Source organism: Exophiala mesophila, assembly GCF_000836275.1.
Source record: "Exophiala mesophila strain CBS 40295 unplaced genomic scaffold supercont1.2, whole genome shotgun sequence".
Classification (NCBI taxonomy): domain Eukaryota; kingdom Fungi; phylum Ascomycota; class Eurotiomycetes; order Chaetothyriales; family Herpotrichiellaceae; genus Exophiala; species Exophiala mesophila.
In genome coordinates, this window is record NW_015622505.1 from 4,598,497 (window position 1) to 4,618,114 (window position 19,618).

At 50.7% G+C, this 19,618-nt stretch overlaps 9 protein-coding genes across 10 annotated transcripts; 4 read left to right on the plus strand and 5 right to left on the minus strand.

Moving 5' to 3' along the window:
- Nucleotides 1-1,036: 1,036 nt before the first annotated feature.
- On the minus strand, nucleotides 1,037-3,818 carry PV10_03403 (uncharacterized protein). Its single transcript, XM_016367848.1, has 2 exons — nucleotides 2,574-3,818; nucleotides 1,037-2,518 (listed from the first exon to the last, which is right to left on the minus strand). The coding sequence occupies exons 1-2, from the start codon at nucleotides 3,214-3,216 to the stop codon at nucleotides 1,602-1,604; spliced, it is 1,560 nt and encodes a 519-aa protein (XP_016227366.1). The 5' UTR covers nucleotides 3,217-3,818; the 3' UTR covers nucleotides 1,037-1,601.
- A 331-nt stretch (nucleotides 3,819-4,149) lies between these two features.
- PV10_03404 lies at nucleotides 4,150-5,940 on the plus strand. 2 transcript variants are annotated; one of them, XM_016367849.1, is made up of 3 exons: nucleotides 4,150-4,463; nucleotides 4,519-5,050; nucleotides 5,110-5,940. In XM_016367849.1, the coding sequence occupies exons 1-3, from the start codon at nucleotides 4,357-4,359 to the stop codon at nucleotides 5,815-5,817; spliced, it is 1,347 nt and encodes a 448-aa protein (XP_016227367.1). In that variant the 5' UTR covers nucleotides 4,150-4,356; the 3' UTR covers nucleotides 5,818-5,940. The 2 variants fall into 2 exon arrangements, with proteins under 2 accessions (XP_016227367.1, XP_016227368.1); XM_016367850.1 differs by having other exon boundaries at nucleotides 4,150-5,050.
- A 306-nt stretch (nucleotides 5,941-6,246) lies between these two features.
- Nucleotides 6,247-7,799, plus strand: PV10_03405 (uncharacterized protein). Its single transcript, XM_016367851.1, has 2 exons — nucleotides 6,247-6,562; nucleotides 6,631-7,799. The coding sequence occupies exons 1-2, from the start codon at nucleotides 6,466-6,468 to the stop codon at nucleotides 7,572-7,574; spliced, it is 1,041 nt and encodes a 346-aa protein (XP_016227369.1). The 5' UTR covers nucleotides 6,247-6,465; the 3' UTR covers nucleotides 7,575-7,799.
- A 180-nt stretch (nucleotides 7,800-7,979) lies between these two features.
- On the plus strand, nucleotides 7,980-9,462 carry PV10_03406 (uncharacterized protein). The gene has a single exon (XM_016367852.1). It carries the CDS (start codon nucleotides 8,273-8,275, stop codon nucleotides 9,239-9,241), a length of 969 nt encoding a protein of 322 aa, XP_016227370.1. The 5' UTR covers nucleotides 7,980-8,272; the 3' UTR covers nucleotides 9,242-9,462.
- Nucleotides 9,463-9,733: 271 nt separating this feature from the next.
- PV10_03407 (uncharacterized protein) lies at nucleotides 9,734-10,894 on the minus strand (the record flags this gene model as incomplete). Its single annotated transcript, XM_016367853.1, has 5 exons — nucleotides 9,734-9,797; nucleotides 9,861-10,138; nucleotides 10,215-10,477; nucleotides 10,527-10,778; nucleotides 10,834-10,894. The coding sequence occupies 5 exons, from the start codon at nucleotides 10,892-10,894 to the stop codon at nucleotides 9,734-9,736; spliced, it is 918 nt and encodes a 305-aa protein (XP_016227371.1).
- Nucleotides 10,895-11,979: 1,085 nt separating this feature from the next.
- PV10_03408 (uncharacterized protein) lies at nucleotides 11,980-12,333 on the minus strand (the record flags this gene model as incomplete). The annotated part of the gene is made up of 2 exons (XM_016367854.1): nucleotides 11,980-12,061; nucleotides 12,125-12,333. The coding sequence occupies 2 exons, from the start codon at nucleotides 12,331-12,333 to the stop codon at nucleotides 11,980-11,982; spliced, it is 291 nt and encodes a 96-aa protein (XP_016227372.1).
- Nucleotides 12,334-13,175: 842 nt separating this feature from the next.
- Nucleotides 13,176-13,726, minus strand: PV10_03409 (uncharacterized protein; the record flags this gene model as incomplete). The annotated part of the gene is made up of 1 exon (XM_016367855.1): nucleotides 13,176-13,726. The coding sequence occupies exon 1, from the start codon at nucleotides 13,611-13,613 to the stop codon at nucleotides 13,176-13,178; it is 438 nt and encodes a 145-aa protein (XP_016227373.1). The 5' UTR covers nucleotides 13,614-13,726.
- Nucleotides 13,727-16,071: 2,345 nt separating this feature from the next.
- Nucleotides 16,072-17,600, plus strand: PV10_03410 (uncharacterized protein). The gene has a single exon (XM_016367856.1). The coding sequence runs from the start codon at nucleotides 16,250-16,252 to the stop codon at nucleotides 17,564-17,566; it is 1,317 nt and encodes a 438-aa protein (XP_016227374.1). The 5' UTR covers nucleotides 16,072-16,249; the 3' UTR covers nucleotides 17,567-17,600.
- PV10_03411 (uncharacterized protein) lies at nucleotides 16,083-19,365 on the minus strand. Its single transcript, XM_016367857.1, has one exon. It carries the CDS (start codon nucleotides 18,823-18,825, stop codon nucleotides 17,641-17,643), a length of 1,185 nt encoding a protein of 394 aa, XP_016227375.1. The 5' UTR covers nucleotides 18,826-19,365; the 3' UTR covers nucleotides 16,083-17,640.
- Nucleotides 19,366-19,618: the final 253 nt, after the last annotated feature.

Consider the following 19,618-nt stretch of genomic DNA (forward strand, 5'->3'; position numbering starts at 1 on the left):
TGACAATCCCGTGGCACTTTTTTGTCCCGCTTCGTGGCATCGAGGAAAAGGGCTTTGTTAGAACTGGGATGTCTGGTGCGAATAGAATAACGACAACCATAGAGACCAGCCAAGTGGTCCCTCTACCGTACGAAGTGCTGTTGTGTACAAATCGTCAAGTTTTGAGAATTATCCCAGGATTGTTGGAATTCTCAATGTGAAACACGACATTCAGCGCATTGGCAGGAAGCCTTTCATGACAAGGGCCTCCTATTTCAGTACACGGACTTTTACCACTGTATCTACCCCATAAGTAAGAGGTGGTGAGGAGGTACTGGAGAGTCTAAAGTAGGTACTCGTAAGTACCTACCACTAAACTACCATTTTCGAGCACTGTCCTCAACCACGGCTACGCAGATCATGCTCCCCATTCCTTGCCCTGGCAGCACCTCGACTGACGTGTCAGAGCAAGTGACAGATGCCTGTGTCGGGTGTACGAAGCTTCCAGGCCCAAAACAAGAACGCCAATGGTCAACCATGCCCACCATCAGCCTTGTGATAACTTTCCCTGTCTGCCTGTGTCACCAGAATTCGTGTTTTCCAAGCACCACCAAACATCTTTCGCCCATGTTGAATCTCTCCCTGATGCAATCTTGAGGTTAAGGCAAACTTGGCTATGTAATTAATGCCCGCTACTACTGCCCAGCATGCTCCAAACTCCAAAACAAACACAAAGAGCCAACAACACCCTCAAGCGAAATTCTTCTCGTCTTTAGGGTGCAACTACACCAGACCAAGTTAAGCCGGCAGGCCTCTGAAACGCGTCTTTGACGCGCCCAATTGGCCTATTGGACAGCCGCAGCACATTATCCAATCACAGCTCGAGACCTGCGGGCGACACGGTAACACAGCGTCATCCAGGCAAGCACAGACCATCGTTCTTGCACCTGTGGTCCATGCCCATTTTTTCTCCGTGTGGCCATCGCGTCACAGTACAGCGCGTTCTAAGGCCGATTGGTGTCCATGGTCATTAGGCTTTTGGCATGAAGATTGTGTTGAATGTTCCCGTTTAACTATGGACTATGAAGATAACATACAGCATTTATGCAGCAGGAGGTAGGAGGTACTAAGTAGCTATCGCCAATGAACATCAACAGACATGTGCCTCTCGTACAGGCTATGGACCTCATCACCGTTACTCCAGGCTTCCAGGGATTGGGCCATCAGATGACCCAGCCATCGTGTTCTGGTCTCATGCCTTGACGGCTAACAAACGATGACAGCTGTCGTCTTGTCACCCGTGCCCCTTGGTTTTCCTTATCAATTGACCCACCTCAGACGTCTAGCCCCAACATATCGCTTCTACCGTGTTTGGTACAGAGAACACAGAACAAAGATCTGCCCGCCATGTCAAACCCGTCCTGTGGTGAGTCTTAGAAACGGCCTTTTAACAAGCACGGTCTGGTAATACTTCATATTCCAAGCAAAGAATACCTCGAGCTGACGTACTGCCTGGTGCCACCGCTAATATTCTAATATGGCCTTCGTTCCCGTCTTATACTACCGTTCGTACCTCATTCCTCATCATACATAACAACGTATTCATCTCTCATCTCTCATTCCTAGCGCTTCTCTCGAGGCGCAGCTTGACCATACAAAGACTCACCAACACCAGGAGAGTACGCTGGTGGGCCTGTGATGGCATTTCCATAACTTTCCATCCCGTTGCCTGGTCTGCTACCTCCATATTCAGAAGCCCCGGAATAGTAGTCATTTCGTTTGCTGCCCGTAGATGCCGTCACAGCAGTGTCCGATCCGGGCACGAGGCCGCCGTCACCTTCACCAACGACGAGCTGCTGGCCATTGGGCATTCGGCCCACGACCATGCCTTTGGCTACCGACTTCAAGACCGCCCGACGTGAAACACCAGTGGCATCAATATAAACGAGACCCACATTCTTGACCCCACCGGCCAGACCCTGAACCACAGATCCTGCTTCACTCCCATAGCGATGACCGACCACGTTGGTCGCCGCGCTCGAAGAAGACGCAAGTAGCTGCCGGCCAGCGTGGTCGATGCCATCAGCAATTGTGGAAAATGCTATCAGAGACTTGTTGAGGATGCCGGGTTTGTAATCCTTGCCCGGCTCCTTCTTGGTTTTTTCGCCTTTTCGCGCAAGAGTGGCGCCAAAGTTTTGTGCATATCGGCTGAGCTGGCCCACGGTCTTGGAACTGAGGCCGACGGCCCCCGCAGTAAACGAATGAAGCTGCCGTATCCGGTCATGAGTGGCCGGAGAGAAAGTCATGGGCTTAGGATTTGGTTCAGTCTTTTTCTGGAAGGTGTTTGCTCCCGTTGTCATGGCGTTGGCGATATACCCGGACCCAGTGACAATGAGTCTTGAGGCTGTGGCTGAGGACTGGACAATCGTTGATTTGGCATAAGCTGGGTGGTTCGCCATCTCGAGGAAATGCTCCGAAACATTATCAACACGGATAGCGTTGCCTTGACCTTCTTGTGGAAGCTGAATTTGTACGGGTGCTGTAATTTTAGTCAGTCGACGGCGATAAGTGAGAGGAAGAGTTAACAAACTTACTCTTGGACCCCGGTTTAATGGCGGGGGATTCTACCACGTTGTAGCTGTCTTGTAGCTCACCAATGACACTCCCATTCTCTTCATCAATGAGTACAATCTGACCATGTTGCGGCTTCTCTTGGTGCGTTGAAGACGAAGAGCTAATATAGCCCTCACCAGGTCGATAGTCCGAAGGATCATACTGCTTGATCCCTTGAGGTGGTGAGTTGACACGCTCAAGAAAGGCGGTGCACTGAGCAAGGATTGTCTCAAATGTGTCCACGTCTTCCTGAGATACTTTTCCCGGACCAGTACCCACAGATGGAAACTGAATGCGTATAAAAGCCCCAGCGTCAGGACCAAGGTCCCAGCGAGGTATCAAGTAGCTCGTTGGGGGTTTATGATAGATCTGAGTTGTCGCAGGCAGAGGCAGATCTAGTTCTGGGGGCAGATGTAAATGTAAGTAGAAGTCATCCTCTGGGGCTTGACTTGAGGGGTCTGCACTCGACGGTTCTGCAAAAGGCGATGCGGTTGGAACCATCAACAGTGACAACGTCTGAGGCCCCGAAGTGGTTATAGGTTGCTCTTCTCCATTCTGGACAGAGTATGCAGAAATATTGTTGACGCTGAACAAAACTTGGGGTTCTGAGTGACCTGCGGACATATTGGCGATATGTGAGAGATGGCCGTGTCGTGGTCAGTTCGGGGCCAGCAAGGTTCGGAAGTGTCTGTGGAGGGGCAGAAATGCAGACGCAGGTCAGCGTAGAGGAGTAAGGATAGTCACAAGGAAGAAGTAGGTGAGCGAGGGTGCGAAGGAGAAGGACGTGAGAGCTGACAAGTGTAGAGTGCGAGAACTGCGAACACAGTCCCTTAATATAAACCACCTACGAGGAGAATTCTGGCTTGCATAAACGCCAGGCGAAGCAGTGGGCGGCAGGCATGATGCAAAGCAGATGCTTGTAGTAGTGACGATGATGAGGTATGAGTGGTCGGAAGTTCAACCAGGGTGGTGATGAGTTGGCGCTGAAAGGCCACAATCTTGGTGGGCTGTGGCTGATCAATTCCATTGAGAGCGACTTTTTGTCTCCTACCCCCACTGCTCCGCCACAACGCCACACCTAAGATCACCAGCCACATCGGCCCAAGCGTGTCCAGGCAAGTCTGGAAGCTTTATCGACCTGGGTGGATGACCCAGGCAGAGATGATAAAACTCTTAAACAAGACTTCTTGTGTGGATCCATTCCATCATCGGGTTGGACATGAGTGGCATGCTTGAGTATAGCCAAGTTCGTGATGGAAGTTGACAACTACCTAATAAGTACGAACATGCCACGCATGCCTCTCAACTTGGGTGACTGAGCATTTTGAATGTCACAACACCCAAGTCGGCACACCTGCCATCTATGGACACTAGATCCACCCCGGGCCTCCGACGGGATTTGCTGGAATTTAGATGAGCGGCCGTAGCTGGCCTCGCACCACTTACTCCGAACAAGGGCCGACTGACGCCCTTAGTCGCGCATGCCTCGCCCGCTTGTAACCGGGGCCGAGGTCAAGACAACACTTGGACCAAAGGGTTCCTATAGCCAGTCTTCTGGTTGACTTCCTTGGTGGCCGGGGAGACATCACCGCCCGATTCACCACAAATATCCGATCGGTCTTCGTGATTTCCGTCTACGTACATTTTCCATCTCAGTAGTATATCTATTGAATCCCGGTGAATTGATTTTTCAACAGCTTATAGCTATTCTGCCTTCGTTTCTGACATTCTCGAATACCCCCCTTAACAGCACCACTTCACAACATGGCCTCGATATGTAGATCGTTGCGACCCCTCGCTAAAAACATCAGACCTCTTTCCACCCTCAGCCCCGCCACTCGAGCTCTTCCTCGAAGAAGTCTCCTGTCGTCGTATGTTCCGGGCAGCTCCAGATACAGTCAGACCTCTAACTCGTCCTGTTCACAGACAAAAAGCATGCCTTTCCACCTCGCGTCCGCGCAGTGCCGAACCGTACATGCCTGACGATGTCGACACTTCTGCCCTCACTCCCACACCCATCACGCATTTCTCGGAAACAGAGATCATGTTGGCCGAGTCTATTCAGAAGTGGTCAGAAGAGGTGGTTGCTCCCAAGGTCCGAGAGATGGACGAATCGGAACAGATGGACCCCGCCATCGTCGAACAGATGTTTGAACAGGGCCTGATGGCTTTCGAGATTCCAGAAGAATATGGTGGATCAGGCATGAATTTCACGTCCGCTATTGTTGGTATCGAAGAGCTGGCCCGAGTTGATCCTTCCGTCTCCGTACTCTGCGACGTGCACAACACCCTGGTCGTAACTGCTATCCTCAAATATGGCAGTGAAGCTCTTAAGAAGGAATGGTTGCCCAAGTTGGCCACCAACACTGTTGGATCTTTCTGTCTGTCGGAGCCCGCTTCCGGCTCAGATGCATTTGCTCTCAAGACAAAGGCCGTCAGGACCGAGAATGGCTACAAGGTAAGGGAAGATGATAGCTTCTGCTGGGTCTGTGAATTTGACTGACCATCGGCGTGCAGATCAATGGATCCAAGATGTGGATTACAAATTCGATGGAGGCCGACTTTTTCATTGTCTTTGCCAACCTCAACCCTGAGGCTGGGTACAAGGGTATTACGGCCTTTATTCTCACCAAGGACATGAAAGGCTTTGCGGTTGCTAAAAAGGAGAAGAAGCTGGGCATCCGCGCATCTAGCACCTGTGTCATCACCTTTGACGACGTTGAGATTCCAAAGGCCAATCTCCTCGGCAAAGAGGGACAAGGCTACAAATATGCCATTGGACTGCTCAACGAAGGCCGAATTGGCATTGCTGCCCAGATGACCGGTCTTGCTCTTGGTGCATGGGAGAACGCAGCCAAATATGTCTGGAATGATCGCAAACAATTCGGACAATACATTGGCGAATTCCAAGGCATGCAACATCAGCTCGCTCAAGCGTACACCGAGATCTGCGCCGCTCGAGCTCTGGTCTTCAATGCCGCCAGAAAGAAGGAAGCCGGCGAGGACTTTGTGACTGATGCTGCCATGGCAAAGCTGTACGCCAGTCAGGTGGCCGGCAGAGTCAGCTCTCTTGCCGTAGAGTGGATGGGTGGCATGGGATTTGTGCGTGAGGGTATCGCCGAAAAGTTTTTCCGAGACAGCAAGATCGGTGCCATCTATGAGGGAACATCCAACATTCAACTCACCACCATTGCAAAGGCTCTACAAAAGAAGTACACCTCATAAATTGAGCTCGAAACATGTATATATTTTGGTGTCGAATAGCCTAGATTGTGAGGGGCTGTATTTGGTTCTATCTAGTCTGTAGGATGAATAAAGTCCTCCCGGACACCCGGATGTTTCAAACGATTTAACCAAGTCACATTGTTCTGCAGAGAAGGTGACACAAATATGTGTTGGCTACCTGATGTATGGACAATCCTTTGTTAACGGGCCCTCCTGAATAGTTGCAAATCCATCAACTGGACAGAGCTACCGTACAAAGTTGTATCTCAAATGTAGTCTATCAGAATTACTAACCTTATAAGGAATTGTGGCGCATGAGAGTGGCTCGAGTGGCTAACCCCTTCGAACCACAGTCTCCCCCCGTCTGCCCGCGTCCCTCTTCGGCGCAGGCTGCAAATGTCGCGATTGCTGGCTGCCACAGTCATCGCCCCTGGATTGGATTCCTCTCCTATCACTGGATAGTCAGAACGTGGAAGCCTGTCATCTGCACGGATCTTCTGAGCTCCTCAATCTCATTACACTGACATTCGCAGTTGCCTACAAGCCTTTGCTTGGTCTCAATCCCAATATCACCGTCGACTACCATCTATCGTCGCCCACGGTGGACACTCGACTGCCCTTCCGAGGCATGTCTATTAGACCGCAATCATGAACATGAATATCTTTCGCATCTTGGGCGACGTGTCCCATACCGCGTCCAAGTGCATTCTCATATATGCCATCCACTCCAACAAGAGCGCCGAAGGTAGGCCAGATCCTCAACTAACCTTACCCACTCCCCTCTCAGTTGACTAACGTCGCACAACCTCCCAGGCGTTTCCCTGCTCACTCAAATCCTCTATATTGCCGTTTTCCTCACGCGCTATCTCGACCTGTTCTGGGTCCCTCCCACCGCATCATGGTGGAACTTTATCTTGAAAAACTTCTATATCTGGTCCTCTATCTACATCATCATTCTCATGACCCGAGTTTATGCCCGCACACGAGAACGGGAAAAGGCTTGGAAATGGGGAGGCTATGTCACAGCAGCATCCATTGTATCGGCACCGCTCGTCACCTTGATCTTTGAAGGCTGGAGGCACTCCACCTTTTCTGAGATTCTTTGGACTTTCTCCATCATCCTCGAAGCATTCTGCGTCCTGCCGCAACTCATTCTCCTCCGTCAGACCACCGTTCCCACTGTTATCGATTCTTTCTACCTCGTCACTCTGGGTTCCTACCGTGCCTTTTACATCCTCAATTGGATTTATCGACTCTTCAGTACGCATAAGCCTGATGCCGTCTCGGTCATCTTCGGCATCATCCAGACTGCCTTTTACGTTGACTTTGCCTGGGTGTATTGGACACGACAGAGGGTCAAACTGCGAGCGGGCGGTGTTGTTGACGCAGATGACATGAGAAATGGCTGGCTAGTCAACAAGGTCATCAAAAATATTCCCCTGGCGACGGATGACATGCCCGACCCCGAGGCACAGGACGGACAGGCCAACGGCCATGCGGATCAACCGAGCAAAGTCAACTCACGCTGGGGTCCTAGGGGTATCTCCATCTCTGCGGATGACACTCTGCACGATCACGACCGAATCAAGAGAGCAGGAAAGCAACCCCACACCGATGATCCGGAGACTGAAGCCATGTTGGACGACGATGCCTTTGCGATTGACGAGGAAGAGGACTTGCCCAAATTGGTAGATTCCGGGAAGAATGTCCTCAACAGTGACGAGGAATGGCGAGACAGTGCACCCAGCAGAAAGTGATATGCTGTGCTAGGATTCGACAAGGCACGAAGGTGCATATTGGTTTGGGTGTCTTTTGACCCATTCTGGTCCTGGTTTTGTAGAGTAGCTCTTTTCTTTGGCACCTCATGCTGTTGTATTTGAGATTAGCGCTTTTTCGCTTGAATTTTTAAGCTCTGAGAGACAGAGGACAACAGATAGTGCAAGACTAAGCCATAGACGTACGGACACTTCTGGCTATTGATGTAGTGACCTACAATCTTTTTGTCGACGCCCTTCGACGCCGGTTCAGTCCCGTGACTGACGAGGCCGAGGGTTGCGAGGCTGTGGAATTCAAAGGAGGAGTTCGGTAGCGAAGCACGTGACTGCAGTCATCGTCGTCATCCTTTCCACACCTCTCGACTCTTGAATTCTAGACGCTCTGCACCCTTTTGACGTCTGTTCCGATGGTGGGCGTCACACTTTGTCAACATTTTGCCCTTACTCGTCATTATCTCCCATTTTCTATCTACTCCGTAGGGTGGTGGTGGTGATTAGTCTACGGACTTAATAATCTCCAGTGGCGTTTTCCGTCAACTCAAAGGTCGAGCCACTTGCAACTCACAGGACCTGAGCTGTCGACGCCTCGGCAATAGGGGAGATTTACTTAGCCTTAAGGCCGGCCAACATATTCCAGTGACTGGAACTCTTTGCTCTTTCTCTCTCTATTCATTCTTGACATGCATATGCACACTCGACTGGGGCATCAGCTGCCGAACTTGATCCACAGCTCACCTATTTCCAAGTCGAGTGCATTTGCGAGCCACTGTCACCGTGCAATGGCGACTCAAGTCCCCCACAAGTTCGATATTGGGACAAAGTTCAAGTTGAATTCAGGCTATGAGATCCCGCTACTTGGCTATGGCGTGTACCAAACCCCAGCGGATGTGGCCGAGCAAGTGACACTGCATGCGTTTCAGACGGGCTATCGACACGTTGACTCGGCTCGGGCGTACCGCAACGAGCAGCCTGTTGCAGACGCCATTCGGAACTCGGGCTTGAAACGCGAAGATATCTTTTTCACTAGCAAAGTCCCACCACGAAGCATGGGCTACGAGGCCACGCAAAAGGCCATCAATTCCTCATTCGTCCAGACCGGTCTCGACTACATTGACCTCTATCTGATCCACGCCCCATACGGCGGCAAGGAGGGTCGGCTCGGGAGCTGGAAGGCGCTGGTTGAGGCCCAAAAGGCCGGTAAGATACGATCAATTGGCGTGTCCAATTACGGCGTACATCACTTAGACGAGCTCGAGGCGTATATCAACTCAGCAGGCGACGATGGAAGCAAGATCGACGTCGGTCAGTGGGAGATTCATCCCTGGCTACCACGTGACGATATCGTTGAGTGGTCCCGCAAGAGAGGCGTCGCCATCGAAGCATACTGCCCTATCGTTCGCGGTGAACGAGCCGGTGAGGAGGTCCTACAGGAGCTAGGAAAGAAACATGGCAAGACCTGGGCCCAGGTCTTGCTGAGGTGGAGCTTACAGAAGGGCTTTGTTCCCTTACCTAAGAGCGTCACTCCTGAGCGTATCGAGCAGAATGCAGATATCTACGATTTCGAACTCGACGCGGACGACATGAAAGCCCTTGACTTCCCCAACTCTTACGCCCCTTGCAGTTGGGATCCGACCACGAGTCATGATTAGGGGCATATGCTGGATGAAGTTGGTCACATGTAAAATATATCGTGGAATAGACTCAAAGAGTCTTTCTTGTCGTTTATGGTGTACGGTCCGCAGAGGTTAGGGTTAGACCACTGGTATGTCTGAAGCGAAAGGCTTGTTATGGAGAAATATAGGTAAAGACACTCTACTCTAGGCTGGCCTACAGCAGTCTTATCCAAATATGTCATTATAATCAATGAATTCGGTAGAACCTTAGATGTGAGATATCTTTGCATTTAAAGGGCTAACTGATGGGATAATGCCCCTCAGTGAGACAAGTGACCGGATTGCAAACGCTTCGACAGAAGCACTTGGTAAGACTGGGATGGCAGTTAATATCAAATGGCAATCCTAACACCATTCGCCTCATCAACAGGAAACGACATCAACGGAGCCCCAATCAACTGAATAGACTGGACCGATACATAAAACCCTGCCTCAAGGAGAACTGAACAAAAAACGGACCCCCAGTCATTATTCGTCTCCGCCATTGGTTGCATTGTTCTGGCTCACAAACACAACTAGAACTGCACAATATCTGGAAGTCTCTCAGTTAGCACAACTCGTCGACGACCAAAACTGAGGCGGTACTGATACTTACGCTGCGGTGATGCCAAAGATCTCATGTTTTTTGGCCCTAGTCGCCGTCGCACAGAGCAATGCAACGAACATCGTACAGGCCATGGCCATCACGATCTGCACATAGCCATTCAAACCTCGGACGGCATATAGAACAAGGAGTGGACCTGTCATCAGGAATACCAGGATAGCCGTGAAGAGGAAATTCACCACTGGTTCATATCTTCTCTTTTCAAAAAGATCGATTCCCAAGGCGCAGCCTTCCAGTTTGTCTGTTTGCTTTTTAGTTCGAAAGCAACTCTGCTCCTCGTCAGTCAACCGTTATTCTTGGCCTCACATCGAATTGACGGGGTTTCCAAAACAACGACATACTTACCCTGACCTTCTTCCCACAGGCGTGAAGCAGCGCCTCGATTACAATATTGACCCAGCTAAACTCGGAATTGTCATCGAGGCAGATCAGATCATCCCATTGCAATATGTAATTCTTGTCTTTTCCCAAGACCATACCGTCATCCTGGAAAAAGTTGAACACCGTCTGGAGATGTACTGGCTGAGCTTCTGGCAGCTTGTAGACGTCGCTGGTGGCACTCAAAAGGGCATCCATTATAGGTGTCAGCACGGATCTATCGGGACATCCTGGTCTAGGAGAAGATACCATAGTGTGACAATTCTGCTAGGATCTTACCAAACAACTTCTTTCGAGGCGAATCTGCACGGGCATCGTCCAAAACTCGATCATTCATTAAATGGACAGTGTTTGCATCACAAGCGTCACTTCTGTCCATGTCGTCTAATTCGGCTTCGAGCTGCCGTATAACATCTTGATGATACATCAGAAGGCGGATCCTTAGAAATCCAAATCTCCTGAAGATCCGGAAATTCGGCTCACTCTCAATCGCACTTGCAACTCTCGCTAAGCCTGCTGGAGCATTCTGAACTACAGCTTGTCAATTTTGGAATGTATCGTCCCCAACAGCAGGTTGGCAACATACTGGGTCGGACATCTGGTTTCCAATGTGTAGAGGTTACTGACCCATTCGTCGCTTGGGGCATTCTCGGCTCTGAGTCGAGGGATGGCTTTGAATCATATTAGATCCCACCAATACAAGCCCCTGGTGATCAAACCGCACTACCTCGTGATACCCCGATGAAGAGCACTCAGTGTTGAGCCTCTCTCTATGCTGGGAAACCGCTCTGGACGGGAAGACTGGATGCTACAGAATCTCACTTGCGAAGGTTCACTCGGCCAAGTCCAAAAGTGACATTCAAACCTGTGACTTAAGTACTCGCTCCCACAACAAGGTTGCTCGAAGAGGCTTGGAATTCCTCTCGTCCTTGTTACACAGCATTGTTCAGCGCCTCCTCAAGTTCTCTCGAACGCACATCTAGGCACAATATGAACTTTCAGTTTCACCATGGTACACAAACTCGACGGAAACCCCAATGGATGGAAGGGAAGAATTCAACGGGGCAGACTTTGAAAACTTGTTTCTCGAGGAATTGATTCTACCGTTATCTCAAGGCGTACCTAAGAAAGGAATTCGCCTTGCGAATCCATTCTTTCAGCCTCTTCCGTCTCTATCTGTTAAAATCTCTACTGTTCATTGTGGCACAGTTCTGTCATCAGCCAGGATGACCGCCACAGAGTCAACTCTTCAATAGTAAATGCCTCGGGACTCAAAACGCCAACAACCTGTCAACAGACATGTTCTGCCCACCTCTGAACCCACCCCTCCTGTTCCGTGAGCATTGATGTCGATTGAAGTCACGACGTGTCTTGACACGATGAAGGCACCGATCACATTCATGAACGTACCCCTCACAATTGGTACCGAGCTTAAGTGCCTTGACTGGTTGGATAGATGCTGTTGTTGGTGATCTTGTTGACCACTAAACCCGCTTGGCTCATTGTTGCTCTGTTCAATGGGCGGAAGATCTCCGGTAAGAAGAGCAGGGTCTAGTACATTCGCAAAAGACATCGTTATCTTCTCTTGTGAGAGTAGAAGGTGTTTGATACCCCAGGTTCGTCATGCCACGCTTCCCTCTAGGATTTCCATTTAGCGCTCCTGCCTGGCTTTTGATGCAAGCCTGAAAATCATACCGGAAGTTTCCATCATATCACAGAGACTGCTCAATGCTCACTTTCTATCGCGGTTGTTGCTGGAGCCGGAAAATCCTTGAGATAGGAAACGCTCCTTGACGTGAGAGCTTGCTCGGGATCTATCATGATATTGGTTATTTGGTCCACTTTTTATGTCCAAGTTGCTCGTCATTTTCACTTACCCGGATGGCCGATCCGCCTGGTTCTGCTGGCTTGCTGGGAGAATCTCGGAGTCGTCTTGATCGGGTGACTGGGTCGCGGCTGAATACGATGACTTGTGGTCAGTTAAGATCTCCAAGGTGCAAGGTCGGTATGATCTACCTTTTTGACTACCCCCCTTAAGTCGTTCCCAGGCTTTCTTCACCCAGCTACGCTTCTTTCCCGACGCCATGCTGGCCTGATGTTGGAGGCTGGAAGATCTTCTGGTGCTGCTGCTGCTGCTGCTGCTGTCGTTTTGGTCGTGGAGGTCGTGGGATGCTTTGATGACTGACTTTGATCAGAGCAGCAGTCAGGGGTTGATATAGATTGGAAAACTGATACCAGAGTTCCGGTCCTTTCTACCGCCAGCAAACTCCAAACGATTTGACGCCCATAGGTGTGAGTTCACAAGCAGCGACCACAATCCAGCTCTAGGTTGAACTACTAGTTCAGGCCAATCTTGTGATCTTGAGAAGCAAGCAAGAGGTTCTTTGATCTGTGCTCTGCGCCCTGTTCGACACGGGGTCTTGAGTTTGCATTGTGATCATCAGGGCATCCGCAAGGTCAACAAAGCACAATGGAGTCGTTCGCACTTGGCCTTTGTATATATATATATAAAGGAGGTCACATCCCTCCTTTATATATATGTTTGGTGTGATGTAGTTGGGTCTGGTGTCGTCCGCGGACAGACTGCCTGGGTGGATTGCCACCTCAGGCAGGCTCCGAGGGATGGAAGGAAGACTAAGAGATTAATTACAGAAGAATATCGAGGGTTTATATAGTACGAGAGCCGCGTTATGACAAAGGCGATTGAAAGAGTAACGAAATTCATTGTGATGAATTCACGTACTGGTGACTGGCCCAGATTTCCCTGTCTACAAGTGACTCGCTTGATTCATTTGTTGTTCACTACTTGTTTGGCTGACTCAATAATGGATTCATTGATTCACAGACTCACAGACTCACTCACGCCTTCACTTGTCCAGTCACTCAATCACGCACCCAGTCACTCCCTCATCGATTCCACTAGTCCATTCATTGATCCCACAACCCAGAAGCAATAGCCATCCAAAGACCCGCACCAAAAGCAAAGGCAGTCCCCCAGGCAGTCCCCCTGTTCTTCCAAATAACAGCAACATCGCCAACACAAAGGACAACACCACTAAAGATCAGAGTAGCCATTGCACGAGGTTGGCGCTGGTAATCAAAGGCAAACAGTGCGACACCAATGCTAATGTCTCGCACGGCCAACAATGACATGGCGGTCTCGACGGAGTGGGCGTGCAAGTCTTCGGCTTTGTTGAGAGCAGTGGGTTGAGATGCTGCAGGAGACACGGCTTTGTCAGGGTATAAACCGAATCCTTTGGCGGCGAACCCTGGAGCAAGCAGTCCGATTGATCCTAGTCCGATGTAGCTGGTCGCAACTGAGAGTCCTAGTAGTCGCCATGTTGAGGAGGAGAGGGATGAAGTCATCTTGCTTGGGGGGTGGATAGTTGCTTGGTGCTGTTGTGTTCGCTAAAGGGTTGTTGAATGTTTTGTTTCCAAGTTCAATGTGGCGATAACTAACTAACCTAGAGAGCGAAGGGGAACTAATCAAACAAACTAGAGGCTCTCCCATTATATATACTGGTGATGGAAGAGGTGAATTGGCTCTCGACGACGTCAAGGCCAGCAGCCAAGCTGCGGGGATGCGAATACGATGAGAAACTCTCCGAGTTTATTTCCCAATTACCAGGTCGACACTGTAAAGGATATATCGTTCGTGGGGACCTGCCTGCTTGTATGTGGTAGTTGAATATATCTCAGTCCTCAGGATGGCCTGGTTGTGGCTTGTAGCTTGTGAGTAGATGCACGAGACTGAGATGATCAGGGGGATACGCTCTTCTTCGCCAGCCATCCAAAGTGGGATTTCTGGTGGTCTGGCTTATGGGCAATTCTCATGTTTGGGACAATATATTTCATAAGTTGACTCTTGAACCTGCCCATTAAGTGGCTTATGCGATCAACTAATGTGGGCAGGAAGTGCAGCCATTCCTCTTCAACAACCTCGATACTCTGGCTCGAAATCGGAAAGTTTGCACTGGCTTTGAAATAAGTCGTAGGTCCTCACGGAGGTCCTCACGTTTTAATCTGGAACTGATAGTGGTTGGCTGTTGCATTCCGGTGACTCACGAAGCATATGAGATGGTGGGAAAAGGTACTTTCTCCACTTGGTTCTCCAGTCTTTGACATTGCTCCTTCCTCTCGTGAACTTTGGTGCTTTCCTCCGAAATGACCTTTAAATATCTGTTTTCTCCCTTTGTCGACTTTCTCTCTCAATCTGACCTTCGACCTCAGAAGAAACGTGATTAGGACGAGTTCAAATCATCATGGCACACGCCAAAGACATCTCTGGAGAAAGCGCTTCTCCTACCTTGTCTGATGGTATCGCAACATCTCTGATCTTGATAGAACCGCTTGGCCTCCAGACCGCCAATGATATCCTCAAGCGAACATTGTCCGTTGAAACCGTCAAGTCAACGACGTCCAGCTCTGTAGACCGGATGAAGGCCGCCAGGGACAAACTGAGTCACCAAAACAAACTCCGAGACATCGGACGAGGCAGTTGTGGGAGTGTCTTCAAAATTCCAGGAACTCCGTACGCCATCAAAAAGGGTTCAAGCACAGCGGCCATGTGGAACGACTTCACCTTGGGCAGTCGCGCATATAACAGCCAACTCTGTTCACACGGCTTGTTTGAAAGGACGTTTGTTGGACGTCGTGTTCCGCGCGTTCCCATGCCACAGAGTTTCAACGGGCCTGCCGCAGACGAATTCTGGACTGCAAACATCGAATTGTTCCCTGACGGAGACCAGACGAGGGCTGCCGCCTTCTCTCTTGACCGTATCTTGCCGGTGCCTCAACTTACTCGCAGAGCGCTAATTCGGCAGTTCTTCGAGGACGACGAACGGATCCAACACAATGTACTCAGTAATCCCGACAACAAGGACTGTCTTGTTCGCGTTTACTTGGGCAAAAACAGGCCAAATGCTCGGCCATACGATAGTACTGACACACTTCGAAACTTTCCACTTCACCTCGATGAAGCAAAGATGCTCGAGCTCGATGTTGACGCATTTGCGGAAGAGATCGCCATGGGACTTGCGACTCTACACTGGAAAGCAGGTATTGACGCACAAGACACTGAGTTCGTTATCGGTACCTCAAAAACCAGAATATTTGCACATGAGTACCCAGCTTCCGCCCCGACACCGGACTCGACAGATGATGACTTCACCCGGAGAGAGGTGCAACTATGGATGTTAGATTTTGACAAATGCTCCATGTTCGACCTTGAATCGAAGAGCTTGTCATCCGACATAGTCGAGAAATACCTTGTCGCAGTCACGGGAAATGACCCTTACTTCCCACATCCTTCCTTGGATGTTGACCTCTGGCAAAGATTCCGCGAGACCTATCTCAAAGCTAGCGATATTCTTATCAGGCATAGACGACAGAAGCACCACATGGTCAGACTTCCCAGAATTTTGATGGAAAAATGGGAGCAATGGGGAAAGATGGATGCAGAGGCCGACGACTTTGATCCTTTTGAAAGAAACAGTGACGATGATGAAGCTGAGACTGACTCGGAAGAGGATGACTCTAGTGAGAACGAGGATGACCCTGGCGACAACGAAGACCTTGCCCTTTGAAATCGGGAGGCTGGACATGGGGAGTGACTATTCGCACAAGCAACATTTTCTAACTGCATAAGCCACACGTGACCGCCAACACACTAATTATTCTAAAAAGGCACTAGCTTAGTCATCCCTCTAATAGCTACTGCTGTGTTCCCCTCACCTCACCCCTGATGGATCCCCGCACCAAAATCGCAAGAGATTCTTATCGTCACTCGTCGCTCGGAGGGCGCGATTTCAATTGCAAAAAATGACAAAAATCACGACATAACATCCGCGTCGTCGTCGTCGTCAACTGAAGTACCTTCTCTCCACTCCCTCCCACCTCTCTAAACCACTACCTCTTCACATATCTTGTCCACTGTGAGCACGGGCTTTTTGCACCAACTCTTCAGCTACTATATCTCCACGCTCTGACTTGCACACACCGCAATGGCTACAAATGGGGTGCGTCAACCCCACGTCCAAGAGGACCAGCTCGATCACCTCACGTCTGCGCCATCTGACGATGTGACCAATTTGGCATTTGAACACCTCGATATCAGCTCTCTCTCCCCTGCTACTGCTGCAGTACACGCCGACGACCCTCTGAATATTGTCGACGACGTCGCTCCCGCCATTCACGTTAGCACTACCTTTCGATATCCTCGAGACCCTAATCAATTATTCCCTACCCACGAGCAAACAGACGCTGCTCACGATCCCACGAAACATATCTATTCTAGACACACCACCCATTCCACCACACGATTGGAAGCCATCCTAAGCGTCCTGCTTAAAAATCCCGCCCTCACATATTCCTCTGGTCTTGCCGCATTCAATGCCCTGATCACCTTTGTCAATCCTCGGAGGGTTGCCATAACCGCCGGCTACCATGGTTGTCACGGCGTCCTCAAGTTACACCAAAGAACATCAGGCCTCCAGGTCATTGCCCTTGATTCTGCTCCTGAGGAGATTCAAAAGGGTGATCTCGTCCACCTCGAAACACCCATCAATCCGACCGGTTTAGCATACAATATCCAGCACTATGCCGACATTGCCCATTCTAGAGGAGCATATCTTAGTGTAGACGCCACATTCGCCCCTCCACCATTGCAAGACCCTTTCAAGCATGGTGCAGATATTGTGATGCACTCGGGCACCAAATATATTGGTGGACACTCTGATCTTCTCTGCGGAATTCTCGCCGTGCGCAACAAGGAATGGATCCCACAACTTGTCAGCGACCGACTGTTCTTGGGCTCTGTCATGGGAGGACTCGAAGGCTGGCTGGGCGTCCGCAGCGTCCGCACTCTTGAGTTGCGCGTCTTGAAGCAGAGTGAGAATGCTAGGCGAATAGTCGATGCCCTTGACGGGGCACTCACCGGTCACACCGTGGGCACTGGCCTGTCCCAGTCAGACGCAGAAATCATTCGCTCCGTCTTGAAGAAGGTCTACCACGCCAGCCTGCAGACCCAAGACTACAAGTCCTGGCTGGGCAAGCAGATGCCTAACGGTTTCGGCGCCGTCTTCTCCATCACTCTCAAGACTCCCGAGTTAGCAAAGCGGCTGCCTAGCAAGCTGCATCTCTTTCATCATGCCACTTCTCTCGGTGGGGTTGAAAGTTTGATTGAGTGGCGGACCATGACTGACGATTCCGTGGAGAAGGACCTTTTGAGGGTCAGTATTGGGATAGAAGATGACAGAGATCTTCTAGATGATCTCATCCAAGGCTTCAAGGCTTTGACCGCGGTTGACGCTTCCGTATAATCTTAAATATAAGCCTTTTAGGCGCGATATCAACCTTTCAACGAGTATTCAAGCTCTGTAGATGAATCTGCACATCAACCCCACCGCTTCCCCTGACTTTCTGAAGCACTGGTCGCCGAGTTGGGAGTACTGCCGTGGTGATGATGGCCGACCCGCTCTCGTCCACTGTAGAACCTTTGAGATGGTGCCGTATCTTCTGTCCGACTGCCCACCACAGCCGCCTCCTCCAACCCATGTCCGACTGAAGGGGCGCCGGGATCTTCCATGACTGGAGGAGGTTGGATCGGCCGATAGGGCTTTGGAGCGATGATTTCCGGGCTTGCAGGCGATGCTGTGGAGCTTGCGGGTGACTCCATTTTCAACGTCATGGCAAACTCTTTGTCGAGGTCGGACATGCCAATCGCGTTGTTCGGTTCGAGACCAGTCTGAATCCTGTGCAATGCGCGAGGCCGAAGGATGTCGGGGGGACTCTGACGAGATGCTCCGCCGGGTATTGCAAAGGGTGGGGCAGGATTAGGTCGAGGTCCATTCGAGCTCATGTCGAGGTCACGAGAAGTTGGGCTGGTCGCTTTGACGGGCTGTGTGCGGGAGGACATAGGCGAGACTGATCTCGCTCTCGCCCGTGCCTTTGAGATTTCCACCGTTGGGGCTGGAGCGTCGTCACCGCCAATCCCAATGACAGTGGGAGGGGCCTCGATAAAGGTGACACTCAATCCTCGTCCTCGCCGTTTGCCTTTAGCTAGAGAGCTGGAGGACATACTCCTCGTCTTGTAATCGGCCTGTAGAAAGCTATTGCTCTCCCCGCCTCCACTGTACGGAGTGGTGGTCTCTGCAGATGAGATTGGTTGGGCAGAAGGGTAGCGCGGAGAAGTGCTCACATCGATCCGTGGAACCACAATCTTCCGCGGAGACTGTCTCGCGAATTGGAAGGAGGAAGAGTCGGACGTGGATGGTCGGGGGGATGCCGAGTCCCCAGTAGGCGTAATCGAAGGAATGCTGGTATCATGGGGGTTGTGGGACGAGTCGGGAGGGATAGTGTTAGAGGGATGGCCTGACAGGGAGGGCCGACCTGCGGCGAGGAAATCATCGACATTGTCATTGTTTGAAGAGTCCTTCTCTTGAAGTCGATCTCCGGCCTTTTTAAACTTGCTCTTAGTACGGGCTAGAGCGCCCTTAAAGCGATCTCGTCGCGTTGACTTGAGACTGCCGTGACCGTCATGGTCTCGTGCAGCGTCATCCGCCCGGTCGTCTTCGTCCATGATTTTGACGGAAATGGCACCACGCCGTCGGGGTCATGGTTCGGACGACGGAGTGCAAGGAGGCAAGGACGAGATGGAAATCAGGCTTGAGCCAGGAATGTGAGGGAAAGGGCTCGGATGTTGGTCGCCATGCGCCAACGGGACCGTGAGGAGGGAAGATGAAACAAGGACGGGTGGAGCGTGCAGCCCGGGCGGTGGCAAGTGCCTGTAGAGTCTAGTGTTTGCAGTCCGTAGATGCTACCGTCACGCCGTGCTGGTAGGTACCTCTTTGCGAGTAGAGAAGACTGGTGCTGATTGGGACAGACTGGGACCAGATGTGGATTTCAGGCAAGGTTGGGCTGGGCTGAACGTGGTGTGCTTAAACTGCAGATGAGGCTGTGCTTGCCAACGACAGCGGCTTCCGATTGTGGTATCGTAAAGAAGCTTTGGCAGGTGCACCTCAGAAGCAAACACAAACCTCGATAATCCGAGAGCTGAGTGAGTCTAACCTTTCGAGTGCACGGTTTGAAAGGTTTAAAGATTTACATACGGAGAATCAAGGTGGGGGGAGGGGAAGTGGTGAGCATTGTGAAACAAGCAACCATAAAGATATGGAAAGTCAGTTGTAAACCCCACCATATCAGGTACCAGAATCTACAGACGAGGGAAATCGTGTATTGTTTAATTGTTGACGCGTGAGTGTGGACCTTGGTATCCCATCAGGGTTTGACTGTTGTATCCCTTGCTCATCAGTTCTCTGCACCTGAAATGAACAGCGAGGGATAACCTTAGACCCCTAATCCACCCCGAATTG

Bases quoted from the DNA above. Each gene is read 5' to 3' on its own strand.
- PV10_03406 (XM_016367852.1), top strand. From the start codon at position 8,273: ATGCATATGCACACTCGACTGGGGCATCAGCTGCCGAACTTGATCCAC.
- PV10_03404 (XM_016367849.1), top strand. From the start codon at position 4,357: ATGGCCTCGATATGTAGATCGTTGCGACCCCTCGCTAAAAACATCAGA. The intron at 4,464-4,518 runs GTATGTTCCGGG...TCCTGTTCACAG, and splicing joins CGAAGAAGTCTCCTGTCGTC to ACAAAAAGCATGCCTTTCCA. The intron at 5,051-5,109 runs GTAAGGGAAGAT...ATCGGCGTGCAG, and splicing joins GGACCGAGAATGGCTACAAG to ATCAATGGATCCAAGATGTG.
- PV10_03403 (XM_016367848.1), bottom strand. From the start codon at position 3,216: ATGTCCGCAGGTCACTCAGAACCCCAAGTTTTGTTCAGCGTCAACAAT. The intron at 2,519-2,573 runs GTAAGTTTGTTA...CTAAAATTACAG, and splicing joins CATTAAACCGGGGTCCAAGA to CACCCGTACAAATTCAGCTT.
- PV10_03411 (XM_016367857.1), bottom strand. From the start codon at position 18,825: ATGGACGAAGACGACCGGGCGGATGACGCTGCACGAGACCATGACGGT.
- PV10_03405 (XM_016367851.1), top strand. From the start codon at position 6,466: ATGAACATGAATATCTTTCGCATCTTGGGCGACGTGTCCCATACCGCG. The intron at 6,563-6,630 runs GTAGGCCAGATC...ACAACCTCCCAG, and splicing joins CTCCAACAAGAGCGCCGAAG to GCGTTTCCCTGCTCACTCAA.
- PV10_03410 (XM_016367856.1), top strand. From the start codon at position 16,250: ATGGCTACAAATGGGGTGCGTCAACCCCACGTCCAAGAGGACCAGCTC.